The sequence below is a fragment of the Lepidothrix coronata genome, unplaced genomic scaffold (assembly GCF_001604755.1).
Source record: "Lepidothrix coronata isolate B3197 unplaced genomic scaffold, Lepidothrix_coronata-1.0 Scaffold86, whole genome shotgun sequence".
Taxonomy (NCBI): Eukaryota; Metazoa; Chordata; class Aves; order Passeriformes; family Pipridae; genus Lepidothrix; species Lepidothrix coronata.
Window position 1 is genome coordinate 261,578 of NW_016690266.1, and position 15,409 is coordinate 276,986.

At 45.2% G+C, this 15,409-nt stretch overlaps 1 protein-coding gene across 14 annotated transcripts in view; it reads left to right on the forward strand.

Annotated features, from left to right (window-relative positions):
* The first annotated feature begins 311 nt into the window (after positions 1-311).
* KALRN (kalirin, RhoGEF kinase) overlaps positions 312-15,409 on the forward strand; it is a 515,157-nt gene continuing 500,059 nt past the window's right edge. For all 14 annotated transcript variants that reach the window (XR_001875782.1, XR_001875783.1, XM_017820865.1 and 11 more), the window contains exon 1: positions 312-598. Coding sequence is in view for 12 of the 14 variants with exons in the window: in XM_017820865.1 (XP_017676354.1) it covers positions 526-598 (73 nt within the window). In the remaining 2 variants the exon portion in view is untranslated. The remainder of the gene's footprint in view (positions 599-15,409) is intronic.

A 15,409-nucleotide genomic window follows, 5' to 3' on the forward strand; every position in this document is an offset into this window, starting at 1 on the left:
TGCTCGCACCTGTGCCCGGCCCGCCCCGCCCGAGCGGCCGCGCCCCGCGGAGGGGCTGCCCCGGCGGCGGGGGCGCCGCGGCCGGGCCGGCCTGGCTCAGGAAGTGCCGGCAGGGGAGCGGCGGGGGCGGCCGCCGGGGGCCGGGCCGGGCTGGGCTGTCAGCGCGGCGAGGGGCAGCGGGGGGAGCGGGGGGAGCGGAGCGGAGCAGGTCGGAACAATAGCGGGCGGAGGGGAGGGGGCCGGCGGCGGCGGGGCTCGGCACTCGCACCCCGCCCCGGCCGCGCCGCCCAGCGCAGCCCAGCGCAGCCCGGGGGCAGCGCAGCCCAGCCCCGGGGCAGCCGCCCCGCAGGCACCGGGAAGGGATGATCCGGGCGGCGCTCGGCTGGGCTCGCTGCTGAACGCGCCTCCATCCCTCCCTCCCTCCTCTTCTCCCTCCCTCTTTTTCTCTCTCTCTCTCGGCTCTCCTCCTCCCTAACTCACTGGATATTACCAGCCGCCGGGCTCGCTGCCGCCTCTCCCCCAGCCATGAATCCCGCCGAAGGGGCGGCGGAGGAAGGCGCTGTCCCTGACTCCGAGGTGGATGCTTTCTTCCGAACAGGTAGGGAAGCTGCGGGGAAGGGGCCGGAGCAACACCGGGCCCTGCCTCCGCCGCGGGATGCGGGGCTGGCGGCTGCGGCGCGGGCACCGCCGGCAGTGGAGTCGCGAGTAGGGGAGAGGAGGGGATGGAGGGGGTCCCTGCCTGCCTGTTCGCTTTGTCTTCTTCAGCCCCTCGCGCGTCCGTGCCCCGGTCGCCTCTCCCGCCCCCGGGAGGCTGTTACCCCGGGGCTGCGCTCCCACCGCCTCGAGAGAGGACCGGCCGGGCCCCCTCCCCACGCAGGCACAAAAGCCCCGCGGGGATGCTCGGGGAGAGCTGCCGCGTTGTCACCCCCCGCAGGAGGCAGCGCCGGCTGGGCCCCGCCGGGCCCCCGCCCCGGGCGGCGGCACCACCCGGGTACCGGCCGGTGTTTGGGAGCGGAGCTGGCCGCCTGCCCTGCCCACCCCGCGCCAGCCGGGTGGAGCGCCGGGAGCTGCCCCTGCCGCCCTCGGGTGGGCAGTGAGGGCAGAGACGCCCCGGGCAGCGGTCGCCTGCAGCCTCGCTGCCGGCCGGGGAGGCTGACCCCGCGGGGAACGGCTCGCGAAATATCTCAGGGCTGGGTGAGAGTGCTGTGTTTCGCTCTCCCGTTTCAGAGGATGCTGAAGTGGAGCCAAGTATAGCTGGGCTACGGCAGAGCGTGGTGTTGCTAATGAAGCAGTGGTTAATTAAATTCTATGGGTAATAGCTATATGCTGGGGTCCCCACTGCATCACCCGTTTGTGGGGTGGTATTTGTGTGGGAGCCACCAGCACAGTATCAGCATCTGAGGTGAAGCAACTTGTGGTTTGCATGACACACCCCCCTTCTCTCCCTCCCCTCCATCAAAATCTTAAGAAAGTATTATAATCTTCTTGGTAGATTTTTAATTAAAAATTGTAAAGGATTAAATGCTTCTTTCACAAGGGCATTGACCCTTGTGGGCTAGGACTGACACTTATTGCCACAGCTGTTTGTCAAAACTCTGCTTTTCAGCTGTTTTCCTCCCTCTACCTGCTCATTAGCTACACATAGTGCTTTGAGCTCCACTTACCAAAAAGCGATTATGTAATCACCAAAACTTTAAAGAAGTAAAATCCTGAAGGCCTGCAGCAGCTCCCTGCTATGGTAGACTGCACCCCATTTATGTGAAAACCCTTTGATCTAGAGGATAAGTATAATAAGGTCTGGCTGTGTGTATCTTGTGATCCACAAGTCATTAAGCCATAGGATATTTGCTTGTTGATAGCCTACCTGGCTACAAGCTAGTTTCCTAAGTCTCAACAATGACAGATTTGTTAGGGAAAAAAAAGAGAAAAATAACGCACCAATTTTCCTTTAAAAAAAACCCCGTTAATTAAGGTTTCCCTCGACCTTTTTCCTCTCTCCCCTTCTTCACCTCAGGCTGAATCACTTCTCTGCAACACTGCCCTCTCAACATAAGCACGTTAGCAGAATTGAATTTGGAGAGAGTCAAGCCTATCTAGCTTATATGAAAAAGGTATTCCTAAATGAGGGAAAAACACAGGGAGGCATGTGGCTAGACATTTCTGCCAACCTGCCTCCTTCACCTGAAATTTCACCTGTAGATCCACAAATACACTTGTCACCTGCATTATACATTTAACATGGAGATTTCAGAGATTCTTCTAATACTTCTGCTTGAGGAAACAAAATCGCAGGAACCTGGGCTTGGAAGGGGGGCCTAGGCCACATCCTTGCAGTGGAGCATGTATGTGTAGGCTATCTCTGATGCTTGTCTCCTTTACATTAAGGTTCATCAAAGAAGATGGCAAAATTCAGGTTTCTGCACCATTATGTAGCATCTTGTGTCCAAAAAGATGATATGAAAAAAGCGCCAAAGTTATTAGTAGTTAATTTTGATTGTCATCGGTTAGAATGGCTGGGCAACATCTCTGAGAAATGGAGAAAGCACGAGAGCAGGCACGACTTGTGTGAAATGAGACTGTTGGTTCTCTGCATTGTTTGGGCCCCCTTCTCTTCTGGGGTTTGTGTGCTGCTGTTGTGCCTGTCTGAAGTTGGGTTAATGGATGGCTGAGAGAACAGCTCATGTGGGGCTTGAGAGAACAGTTGTAGCCAGGACACAACTGACTCTCCCGCACCCCTCAGGCTGGCAATAACAACCCTGCCTGAGTAGGGACTGTGAGACAGGGTCTGTTAGACCTGCAGAGACCTGCATTGACTTAGTATCCCTTCCCCCTTGGTATTATCTTTTTTTTAATTCTTTGTCCTGACTTATATTCTGGTTTTGTAAAGCATAACCATTGTCTTACATGCCGTTGTACATTCACATCAAATAAAAAATGAATCTGTGTGGTTTAAAGATTAGCTGCTCTAAAAGCACATGCATATACTAAACAGCCTAAACTCTTCCCAAATTCACAGCTACCACATGGAAAAGCATGAACTCATTATTCTCCATGAAAAAAACAAGGGTCCGAGTAACTAATATCTCTCTCAGAGGCTTTTAGCAAGTGGCTGGGCTTTGCACTGAGCCGGGAGGATCGATAGGCTGCTCCCTGGTACCGGCAGAGGAGGCTGATGCTGGGAGTGGCGCCGCACACAGAACAGCTCCCCCAGCAGCACCCAAACACTCGCGGTACCAGTCCCTTATCAGCGGCGACAATTGAGATAGCAGCTTTCTGAGCTGTACCTGGAAAGTCAAATTGAAAAAGTTAACACCAGGTAATAAAGGAAGGTCTGTTCTGGTGCTTAACACTGATGAGAACTAGGAATGACTTTAGAAAAAGGGTGGATTTAACACCTGTGTGGTTGATGCTGGCACCTCCCTGGAGACAGGCAGGACAGGGACTATTCTAATTTTCACCATCAGATATATGCGGAAGGAATTCAGGAATTCTCCTTTAGACAATCAATCCCGTGTTATTGGGATAAAAATTAACAGGCAGAGGGACTTGAAGGGCAGAAATTACTATAGCAGTCTCCAGCTCTGATTTCTAGGATAACACTGGCTGCTGAATTGCAGCAGTAATTTCTGTGTGATGTCTGTTGCTTCTGTTTGAGCTTATGTTTCAGTAAGAAACCAAATCTATGCCTAGGTATTCCTTATTAAGTTTCTTATGTCTATTTTGGTGACAGATAAAATACGAGCAAGTTCTCTGGAATTCTCAGTAGTCTATATTTAATGTGTACTGAGACTTCTATATTGCAAGGAACAGAATCCAAATACTTATTGTTTCAAACATAAAGTAAGTCACTTCGTAAAGTGCACAAATGATAGATATCCCTTGGATACAGACACAGAGGGAAAGTTTTCACTTCCTGCCTAAGCTGCAGTAATTTATGCAATGTGTTTTGGAAACAGAGGTGAAACACATAAGGAAACCCTTTTCCAAAAGTTTAAATATTTACAGAGGTCAGAGACAGAACAATTTAGCAAACTACCAATTACTAACAAGAGTAATCATCAATATTTCTTATCCACTATCAGGTACAGTTTTATTTTCTAATTTATTTTTCTGGCACTTAAGTATAGCATTGATTGTGTCTGATATGAAGATGCCAACTTTGTCATTGATACTTCCTGTGTGTGTCGAAAATTGATGTTGTTCCATCTCCTTTGAACGCAATGAATTATTCTGTTTGCTTTCTGCTTTTCATCTGGTTATACTTCTAGCATTGTTCATTTGTGCATGAGTGACTGGCAGCTCTGCTATTAAATAACTTTAAAATAATTGGCAGTGGCCAGGCTGTTTGATCAATAGATGTGCTTGAGATGATGTCTGCAGAGAAGTGCTCCTCGAGGCTGATGGACTCAAGTGTCTCCTCGTAGAGCAGGTAAATTGATTCAGTCGAGTTGTCACTGGGGGTGAGGTGTTCGTGTGATGCCTGGCTTCCTCACCTTGAGACTTTTTAATTCATAAGGCCTGGTCTGGCAATGTGTGCTGATAAAGGAGGCTCTGTTGCAGAAAAGACTGTCAGGTCTTTCCTATCACTTGGAAAGCCATTGTGTTCTTTGAGGTGATGCTGTTAATTAAAAGCTGTGCCACTCTCTGGAGGCTTTGACCTCTGACCCTGTCAGGAATGTGAGTTTTGTTGTTTTCTTTCTTTATTGTCTAATGCAGGTGTTTTTTGTTTTGTCGTGTGATTGACATGGGGGAGGAGGACAGTTATCTCACTACATGTGGGGCCCCAAAAGCCTCTTGTCACTGGATACCCCAGTGCACATGGAAGGCTGTGTGGCTCTGCCCTGCTGTTGTCCCATCTTCTCCACCTCAAGACTCTGAGGCAGCTCTGCTAGTCTGGGAATTCACGTATAGACATGGCAAAGGACGTAAAGGTGAATCAAGAGGTCTTGGTGAGACGGCTGTCCTCTTCCCCCTCTCACCATGCAGATGGTGCTCAGAAATGGGGCAGAACCTGCTGGTTTGTGGGGTCTTGTGACAAAAAATGGATCTCTTTTTGTCTGATGCTGAAAGGGCACAATTTAAATGAGTGATTTATATTCCGATAATAATTTCTTTCCTATACTAATTCCTTCTTCCTCACTCAGAAGGGGATCAGGGATGACATCTGATAGTTATTTACAATGTGTTTGTTCAGGATGAGATTGCATTGTGTTATAGGCCAGTAGAAAGACACTTATTGTGTTTGATATTAATTCAACTAATATTGAACAGAATTACTTCCAGAGGAAGGGGCCTTTCACACCCAGCTTCTGTTCAGAGCTCATGTGTACGGAAGTTCACAATCCCTGATTTCCAGGACAGGCCGCAATAGGAAACATAAGCCCATAGCACAGACATTAGTGAAGTGCACGGGCACACAAAGCTCAATGTGGCACCTATAGAAGCTGTTGGTGGGGGCCTGTTGCCTGTGCTGTGTTTTGGGGTTGAAATTCTGAAAGAAGAAAATTGTATTCTTGAAGTCATCAAAAAGGAACAAGCTTCCTAGTGTTTGTGTAGACTATTTTGCCTGTGGCCTTAGATGGCCATGTGTGTCTTGGGATGATGAGTGGCATGGATAGAAATGAGCATCCAACCTGGCCAGGTAGATACAACTGTTGCTGTTTCCTACCACCTGCCTCCCATACTGTATTTTTTATCAAGTCCCACAATAATAACCTACCGGGGAAACATGAGGTTTCAAAAATGGGTTTGGTGGGTTTTCCTCGGTGTAATTTCCAAGCACACCCCCATGATAAGAGTCTGTTGGGGAGTCCTCTGGCTGGACAGGTGCTCTGGGCCTCTTGAAGGCTGGGAATGAAGTATTCTGTTGTTTCAGCTGCTGTGACCTTGTGGTCTTTGGGAAGGTCGATTATGGATGTCGAGCAGCTTTATTGCTCCATGGTGACATGTACCATACAGTACCCAGTGGTATTTTAAGTATTTCATAGTTACATCAAAGAAAATACTTATGGAGTATTAGGCCTTATAAACCCATAGTGCTGTGTCTTTTATGGCTGGAACTTAAAGTCATGAAACGACTTAGAGGTATTTGTGCTTTTGTTTGATTTGGACTGGTGTCCTGCTTTTAATATTTCTTTGGATAAACAACTCCCGTTTTACAGCCTTGCATGGCTCACGCGCCCTGTGTTTAACTGAAGGGACTTTGCCACTTGGGGAATTTTGCCTAGAGAATCTGGCAGGAATAACACTGAATATTACAATATACGTTTTGCAAAAGAAAGCTGGATAAAAAAAGTCAAGTATGATCGTCGGAATGGAGAACCTTAAAGTGTAAAGGGCTGTAAAAGAAAGAAGTCATAATATTTTAAATTATTTCTTTCCCACTCGGTTCTGGGATGGATTGTGTTACTGTTGTACAGATCCAGAGAACTTCAGAGGAATTGTTTGGGAGTTTTCACAGATATAACGGAAAACAGAACTTGGCCCAGACACTGCAGTGGCAATCGTAAATCTAGGTTTAAGTCAGTCACCTGCGTGATATGTGGACTGCAGTGTGTTGAAATGGGATTTAGAGCATTTTGTGCTAAGAATAGAGTAACATTTCAGCAAAATATGTAAGTATACATGTTATATTTCAGATTTGGTCCAGAATGAGCACTGTGTTTGAATCCAGGGCAAACACTTTCCTCTGTTGTTAGTCATTGTGAAGGTCGGCAACCTATGTGATTACTGTGGATTCATGTTAGTTTCAGTTGCTTTTCATTTATTTTATTTTTAACTATTCAGTGAAGGTTAAAAGGGGTATATTGAAACAATGTATTTTCAGTGCTGGAGACTGTAATATCATTTAAAACATTTGTTGAAGTTTAAATAATTTCTGTTTCCTAATCAAGGGATTAGAAGATAATTCTGTTTCTACTTTTAAATATAAACATAAATATTCATTTTGTTTGCTCATTTTCATTAACTAGTGCCTTGAATAAATTGTGGTTTATTGGGGTGCTTTGTGTCTTATCAACGTGTGGCTTTGTTACTAAAATCTAGGAGTGTTTTCTGTTTCTTTCAAATTACACAAGCTGAGAACATACAGGTACATAGGTCTAATTTGTTGCACTTCCACTTCGAGGCAACAAATTACCTTTAAAACTAAAAATGGAATTCCTTTTTTAGTAACCTTAATTATATGAACCAGCATTTCAGTTTCACTGATGGAACAAAACTACCATAATTAGGCAGCCTGTAGTTTTTAGTGTAAGGTCACATCATGCTTTGCTGAGAATAATAAGAGGAAATGATCTTCAATTTAACATCTTGGTGACTGGCAGACCAGCTGCTCTAGTCATTTCTTTTAGTGAAGTGGCCTTGGGAAAAAGGGTGAATGTGTGTTGTTTGTAAGAGAAATTAAATTAACCTTGTTGCATAATTGGTACCCACATAGACATGGTGGAGTTTTCAGTGTTTTAAAATACATTTTGGGGATGGAGTTGGAGGGGAAAGTGGTGAAGGGGAAGGTGTGATATGTGGAATAAGCTGTGCTGAAGTGGCAGAAGACGTGCCTTACCTTTAAAATAATAATAAACAACATTACAATGAAAGATTTGACACCAAGATGTTGCTGTCTTCTGGGGATTGTGACCATTTCTTTACCAGGTGAGTGCTTGGTGAAGCAGTAAAGGCAGTAGGTCAGGCATGCTCAGGTGCAACTGGGATAGAGAGGGTGGTTTATTACCTGAAATCAGAATATATAGATATATATCTCAAAAAGAGCTTTGTATAGATTCACCCGGTAATATCGGCGCTGCTGGCACGGTTCCTGACTCCTGGAGCGTACTCTGGCGCTCCCGCTGTTTTAATGGCAACTGGCAGCCTACTTTGGGAGCAGCATCGTCAGCTGGAGACAATAGTGTCTGATTCTTGTTTGTCAGCCGGGACAATGGCCCTGCTGATGGGCTGCGGCGGAGGGGAGCGGGCTGCCTTTGTATGGCAGTGCCGGCATGGCAGATGGCTAATTGGACATGATAAACCACGGGGGCAATGGGGGAGAAAAAGGAGATCTGCGGGGATTATCGGCTTGTATCCCCCACACTAGGGAAGAAATGTATTTTAAAGATGTTATCAACTTTAGCGCTTTACCATGAATATATCGTTCAGTAACGAAGGAGGAGGACACCTGTCTAAAGTCTTGCCTTAGCTGATGTGAAGCTCACTTTATTATCTGGGAGGAAATCCCATTACTCTATGGCAAGGTAGGCAAACATGTGGCCCCCAGAGACGCTGGTGTGGCACTTAGGAAAATTAGCAGTGCATATTTTTCACCAGTCTTGTAAGCGAATGTCAAACTGTTGTGCCAAACAGCATCCAAGCTGAAAACAAAAGAGCTTTGCCAGCTGTGTTCTTTAGGAGTGGAAAGTTATGATCTACCATAGCCTGTCTTGAGATGAAGAGATGTCATTCAGTGTTGGAGCACTGAAAAGTTAAGCTCATTAATAAAGATGGAATTTCTTTATTTAAATGTATTTTATTAGTCTTAATAGATTATACACTATGAAGCCAAAAACCTGAGACCCTTGCACAAACAAACCTTTGCTTATTTAAAACAGCTTAGTGAAAAAAGAAATTAAAGCCCCAAGGTTAGGTCCACAAAAATGATCAGAGAGGTTGGAAATGGATTCTGTGAGGAAAGGGTTCTTCAGCCTGGAGAAGAGAAGGCTCCAGGGATACTTTCTCATGGCTTTTCAATATTTAAAGTGGGCTTATAAAAAGATGAGTAGGGCCTGTTGTGATAAGACAAGAGGTGATGATTTATACTAAAAGAGAGTAGATTCAGACTAGAGATAAGGAAGAAATGTTTTAGGATTAGGGTGGTGAAAACACAAGCACAGATGGCTCAAAAAGGTGACAGATGCCTCCACCTCTGTAAACATTCAAGACCAGGTTAGACAGGGCTCTGAATAACTTGATCTTTTGGAAGATGTCGCTTCTCATGGCAGGGACCTTTAAAGGTCCCTTCTGATCCAAACTATTCTATGATTCTAAAGTATCCTAGATAGTTTTGCTACGAGATATGTAGGCTTAGCTGATGGCTTTAGTGGCTCCAAGCTGTGGGCTGTGAGTCCAAGGCTGTGCCCACAGCCTGGTAGCAGAAATCAGAAGTTCATCCCACTGGATGCATTTTAATTCCTTGTTTGCTCCCTGCCACCCCCGTTAAACAGCAGGAGAAAGCACACCACAGCTTGGGGAGTAACTCCACAGAGGAGGTATGAGGAGTAAGGCTAAAGGGGTGTGTGTGTCGTGTGACTGGTGTTTGTTGCAGTGAGCTGCAGTCATCGCTGGCTTTAGTTCCCTGCTTTGTAAAACGGTATCAAGTGCCTAGAATACTTCGCTATTTTAGTGTCTCTCATAATAATAATGTTATGGCGTATAACAGATACATTTAAATTGTAGTAAAAATAAATCTCCAAGAGGTTAAAAATAATAGCTAGCAAGAAATAGGCAGTTCTCTGTGGAAGCAGATTTACTTTCTGTGGAAATATCTGGACTGTGTTTCTCTTCCACTGTTTACTACTGTCTTTTCCCACGCCCGAGTATAGTGGAAACTCCAGATGAAAACTTTCAGCGAGTTGCCTTTGGTTTCACAGGCCTTTCATGTGCTGCACCTGTCAGTCTGAGTAGCTTTTGAAGCTATAGGTGCAGGAAGTATTCTGAGTGAATGCAAATAAAACTCTGAATTGGGCAGTCTTCTTATAGGGTCTGTGATATTGTCATGTTATGATGATTCTTTACGAGGGTTTATTATTTGTATTATTGTCAGTCACTGATTAGTTCCTTCTGAAGCAGATGCCCTGGAAACACTGAACAAAAATATGGTCCTTGCCATTGAGGTCTTATGATAAAAGCTGTCAAGTGGATTGTGAATTTCTTTAACCAAAGACTCATGTTTTACTTTGCTTTGTTTTTAAACATATCTGAAGGACAAGCCAGAGGAGTTACAGAGTCTAACACTGGGTGTGGAGCAGAGGGAATGGCTGAGAATAAGGTACTAGCAGAAAAACAGGGAAGAAATGAGAAGCCTGTAGGGAAACCATGGAAGAGTGCCACACAGTTACCTCGCAGAGCACTTCAGAACTGGAGGGCACTTGGCTGAGAAAGGGATCAGAGTCTGCATCCTCTTTGGAAGGGAAGCAGGTGATGTCAGTATGGGAAAGGTCAGAAGCCAGAGGAAATCACAGAAATAAGACAATAATATGTTTGATTAGAGTTGTAGCTTTTGGGATGGAAAGCCAAAACTAGGGTTTTTTTTTAGAGAAAAAAATTGAAAGACTCTCTGGGTACACAGTGAAAGCAGGGAACAGGCAAAACCTGTGCACGTACCATGCTTAGGCTGAGGAAAGCAGTCGTAGGAGGTACTGCAAAGCACAGGAAAAATAACAAGGTTTTCTCTTCTAGGAGATGTCCCATACCATTGAAGACTGTTATTATCACACTGCAGTCTTTTAATAGTGATGCACCAAATGCCTGTCTTGCTTTGATGCTGCGAAGAGGAGGCATTTCCGTATGAAGCAAAGACACAGAGCCAGAATCCTTGGGTGTTCTGCTTCACATTTAATGCATCTTGTTCACAGAAATATGTCATGAAGAGCCAACCTCCTTGGACTTGACTGCCACTCTGTTCACAGCAATTTAACTTTCCTGCTCTGCTTTTCTGTGCTGAGGCAGAGAGTTCAGGAGTGATGTTAATTGAGTCAGTCTGAAGCATTCAGATAAATTTAGTCTTAAGGAGCAAGTCAGGCCTACCGGGTAAATAGTAATGATCTTGTGAGTTTGGAGGACTTAGATCTATGGTGTGTGAATCTCCAGTTAACAGCTTGCTCCTATTCAACTCAGTCCTGCTCAAAAGTTAGCTGGGGTGTTAAATAGGTCAGCTATCTCTTACAGGTGCCTGTTAGTCTGTAATCTGTCTGATGCTTCAGGTTCTTTGTCAAATCCCTAATGAGATGGTCTTGAACTATTTGAGGCCAGGAGAAAGTTGCTAGCACTGTCTCTGGTACTAAAACTGAGCAGAGGGGAAACCCTGTTGGTTGGATGAGTTTAGACCTATTGAAGCTGATCTGTGTGGTAATGGGAGTCTGTAAAAATGACACTGCCCAACATGTAAGCCCGTATAATGGGAAAAGATTTATTTATTTTTTTAAAGCTGATTGACTTCCTCATTGAGCTATGCAGTAAGGTGTAACTAGCAGCTCAGACCTGGCTGCTGTGATAGGGACTAATTCCAGTATTTTTCCAGCTTCAACGCCATCATGTTTCAGCCTGGGAGCTTTATGATGCTCATTTGCAATAGCCCAAAACCAGTGACTGGCAGGTTCTTCTTTGGGTAGTCAAAGGACAAGTTTCTGTAGCATCCACCTCCAAAATCAGGAAGTGCTCAAGATGTGCACAATGAACAATAATTTCTTTGCTTGGCTCAGCTATCCTCAGCTCCCCTTGGCGTGCAGTAGTAATGGAGATAACAGGAATTAGAAGTAATACACAGAATTAGTGCAGCATTTCAGAACATTTTAAGTGTCACAGCCTTTGTGTAGAATAGGGAGATCTCATCTATAAAAAGGGATAATCAGGCACAAAGCTGTAGTAAGTGGTTTTCTTGAGTTTGTGTGGACTTTGAGTTCTTGAAAAACCCATGTCCTGGAGGTGGAGCAAATCCTGACGAAGCTGCATGGCTTTACCTTCTGTTGGTAGGGCACAGGCCAGGAAAAGCACACCAATCCTTTTCTACTGTAGGATTGTCAAAAGTCATGGCTGAAGTGACAAGTGAAATCAGAGAGATGTGCAAACACTTGGCTCTTCTTAAACCACTTCATATGGGTGCCTATATATGGATGCAGGTGACCTACTTCAGACAGGTTGTACATCTTGGCCTTAGTCCTGGAAATGAGATTAACACACCTTGCCTATGTCCACACCAAGAAGTCAAATGGTCTTAAGATTTTTATTACACTGACCATATTTTTAAATATACGTAGGTCAGAACTACAGCTGGTATAAAAAATGGCCTGATGCCAGTGACAGCAGAGGAGCTACAGTAATTTACACAGGCAGAAATTTTGGCCTGTGTTCAGCTGTCAGACTCGTGTGGGGATGGGGCCAAAGAAGACTAGTAGCAGAGTAAGGATATTTCCAATTTAATGTGTTAAGACATCCAGATGATTTTGCTCATCACCGTGGTACCCAAACACTGACAAAATGAGGCACTTGGGCTCTGGGTCCGTTCTGCTCACTATTTGGTAAGGTCCCCTGTGCCCTTTTTGTAATGAGCATGCTGCTGTGAAAGTTAAATCTATTAAATGCTAAATGTAAGAGAGATTTAATGACATGCTATTAAAAAGTTCCACCTACCTAAGAATGCTTTGCTTTCCAGCCCAGGTTTGCTAATATATTCCATATTTCGCAGAGATCTCTCCATGAAGAGAATGCTGTCAGGAGCCATTTACAGCTCTGATTCTGCTTTGTTGTCATTTACAAGTGCCAGATTCCCTGTTGCTGCTGCAGAGCCAACCACTGTGCCAGGGAGTTTCTGCTGTGGATGTCTCTCATGGGCACGTTAGTTCCTTGGGGCATGGGAAGGTACCTCCTGACTGGTTCCACACAGCCGAATTTAATAGAGCTATAACCATAGTATATGATTTCCTTTTCTTGGCCTCATTTTTCCTCATACTTTTTCCTCTTGGAATATATCTCGCAAATGTAAAACCTGTGTGTTGCTATTCCAAACAGGGCCATTTGCTTAACATGGCATTATCCAGGGTAGAATGGCCTTCTGAAGAGCACCGACTGATTGCACACACCACCTGCGTTTACATGGGGAGAGTAATGCTCCCCATGTAACATGTGAATGAGGCAACTGCAAAGAGTTCTAATTAGGTGCTGCTCCAAAGAGTAATTTTCCCACTGACAAGAAACAGACAGTCATGTTACGTCTTCCTTTGGGAATATACAGACAAAGGAAAGTTTCCTCTTTGGAAGTTATCTTTAGAGGCAGAAGCTGTGGGAGGTGTAGTACAGGCAGTGATCACCAGCCTGAGGACTGTAGAGATTCGTGTGGGATCTCTCTTCCCCCTGCAAATGCCTGTGGCAGGTTGACCTTGGCTGGTGCCCATCAGGCCATTCTATCACTCCACTCCTCAGTAGGTGAGGGAGAAGAAAACAAGATGGGAAAAAACCTTTAAGGGATCAAGGTAAAGGCAGATTAATAAAGAAAAAGCAAAGGTTGCATGTGGAAGCAAAGGAAAACCAAATATTTTCATCTCTACTTCCCATCAGCAGGCAATGTACTTCCTGGGAAGCAGGGCTTCAGTTTGCATAGCGGTTGCTTCAAAAGACAGGCATCATAAATAACAAATGACCCCCCTTCTTCCTCCTTTCTCTTACTGTTTATCGCTGAGCAGACATCATATGGTATGGAATACTCCTTTGGTTCATTTGGGTCAGCTGTCCTGGCTACGTCCCTTCTCAAGATCTTGCCCACCCCCAGCCTACTGGAGAGAGAGGGAATGTTGGAGAGACAGTGCTGGTGCTGTGAGCACTGCTCAGTAGTAGCCCAAACACTGGTGTGTTATCAACACCTTTCTAGTTACCAGTACAAAGCACAGCACTGTGAGGGCTGCTGTGAGCCAGTGTGTGCCCTGGTGGCCAAGAAGGCCAGTGGCATCCTGGCTTGTATCAGCAATAGTGTGTCCAGCAGGCCCAGGGCAGTGACCTTCCCCCTGTGCTCAGCACTGTTGAGGCACCTCAAATCCTATGTTCAGTTTTGGGCCCCTCACAACCAGAAAGACTTTGAGGTGCTAGAGCATGTCCAGAGAAGGGCAACAGAGCTGGGGAAGGGTCTGGAGCACAAGTCTGATGAAGAGCAGCTGAGGGAGCTGGGGATGTTTAGCCTGGAGAAAAGGAGCCTCAGAGGAGACATTGCTCTCTACAACGACCTGACAGGAGGTTGTAGCAACGTGGGGACTGGTGTCTTCTCCCAGGATGATAGTAAATGGCTTCAAGTTGTAGCAGGAGAAGTTTAGATTAGATATTAGGAAAAATTTCTTCACTGAAAGGGTTGGAACAGGCTGCCCAGGGAAGTGGTGGAGTCACCATCCCTGGCGGGATTTAAAAGATGTGTGGCTTTGACACTTGAGGACATGATTTTGTGGTGAACATTTTGGTGGTGCTAGGTTGATGGTTGAAATTTATGATCTTAGAGATCTTTTCCAAAGTTCACAATTCTATGATTTTATGGGGAAAGTTAACTCCATCTCAGCCAGATCCAATTCTACTGCCCCTCCATTGCTCCTCAGTCCAGACCATAGCCCTTACTTTTTACTGGCTGCAGGTCCCCAGCAAAGTCTTTGTTTGGCTCATGTATACCTGGAAGATTTGAGAAGTAGCAAACCCATTCCCTGGCTCTGTTTTCTAGATGTCCCCAATCCAAATGGGCCTCCAACTTTTACTGAATGAGAGAGTGCTATAGGGGGAGTCTGTCTGTTCTTTTCCTCTTGTCCTGGGATGCACCATGACCTCAGTTTGTACACAAAATAGTTTTAACGTCAAGTGGTCAAGACAGAAACCTTTTACAGATTAAACTAAAAATCTTGAAACTAATAGGAGAGCGTGGAGGGCACACTAAGGATGCCTAACTGGCAGGTGTGCAAAGAGCACAGGCAAACAAAGCAGGACTATGACCTCTTTTTTTTTTTAATTTTTTTTTTTTTTTTTTTAATCTGACATGCAGCTATGTTAACAGCTGCAGCTAATGACTTCTGAAGGGATCTCCTCTCCTGGCTTCCTTTTTGCACTTCCAATCTATGTATGTATTTTCCCTGAGAGCTGTTCCAGGAACTGCATTAAAACCTCTCTAGTTATTACTTTTCCTACTGGTGTGCAAACACCCTGCAAACGGTGGCTCAGGCAGGAGCCTGAAGCAGTTCAGTTTCAGAGGAAACCAACTGTAGCAATCTATTTTTAAAAGGTTATTTTGATGAATTGGATTTTATGACCTGATTTGAACTGCTGTTGAGCACCCATGTGTTATGCTGCTGCAGCCTGGACCCACAGGAGTGTCACTGTGTGCTGTTTTACCATTGGAATCCTGTTTGCTTACTGTATCAGACAGTAATAAATTATTCTCTCCAGTCCCAATCCTGCTTGTCCTGTGTGTCGATAGTGGAAAACTGCAGATCTTTGGCTGAGGAAAGTAAAACTATACTTGTTACATTGCAGTTTCTTGGCTGTCCTGTTTCCCTTCAAGGAGTGGGAGTCTGGAGTTGGGGCTGTCACCTTTTGTGAAACACTTTTACATTTCTTTTGATTATCTTAAAAAATTATTTAAAAATCCTCCGTGACCAAAGAGTTTGTGCAAGAGTTTACA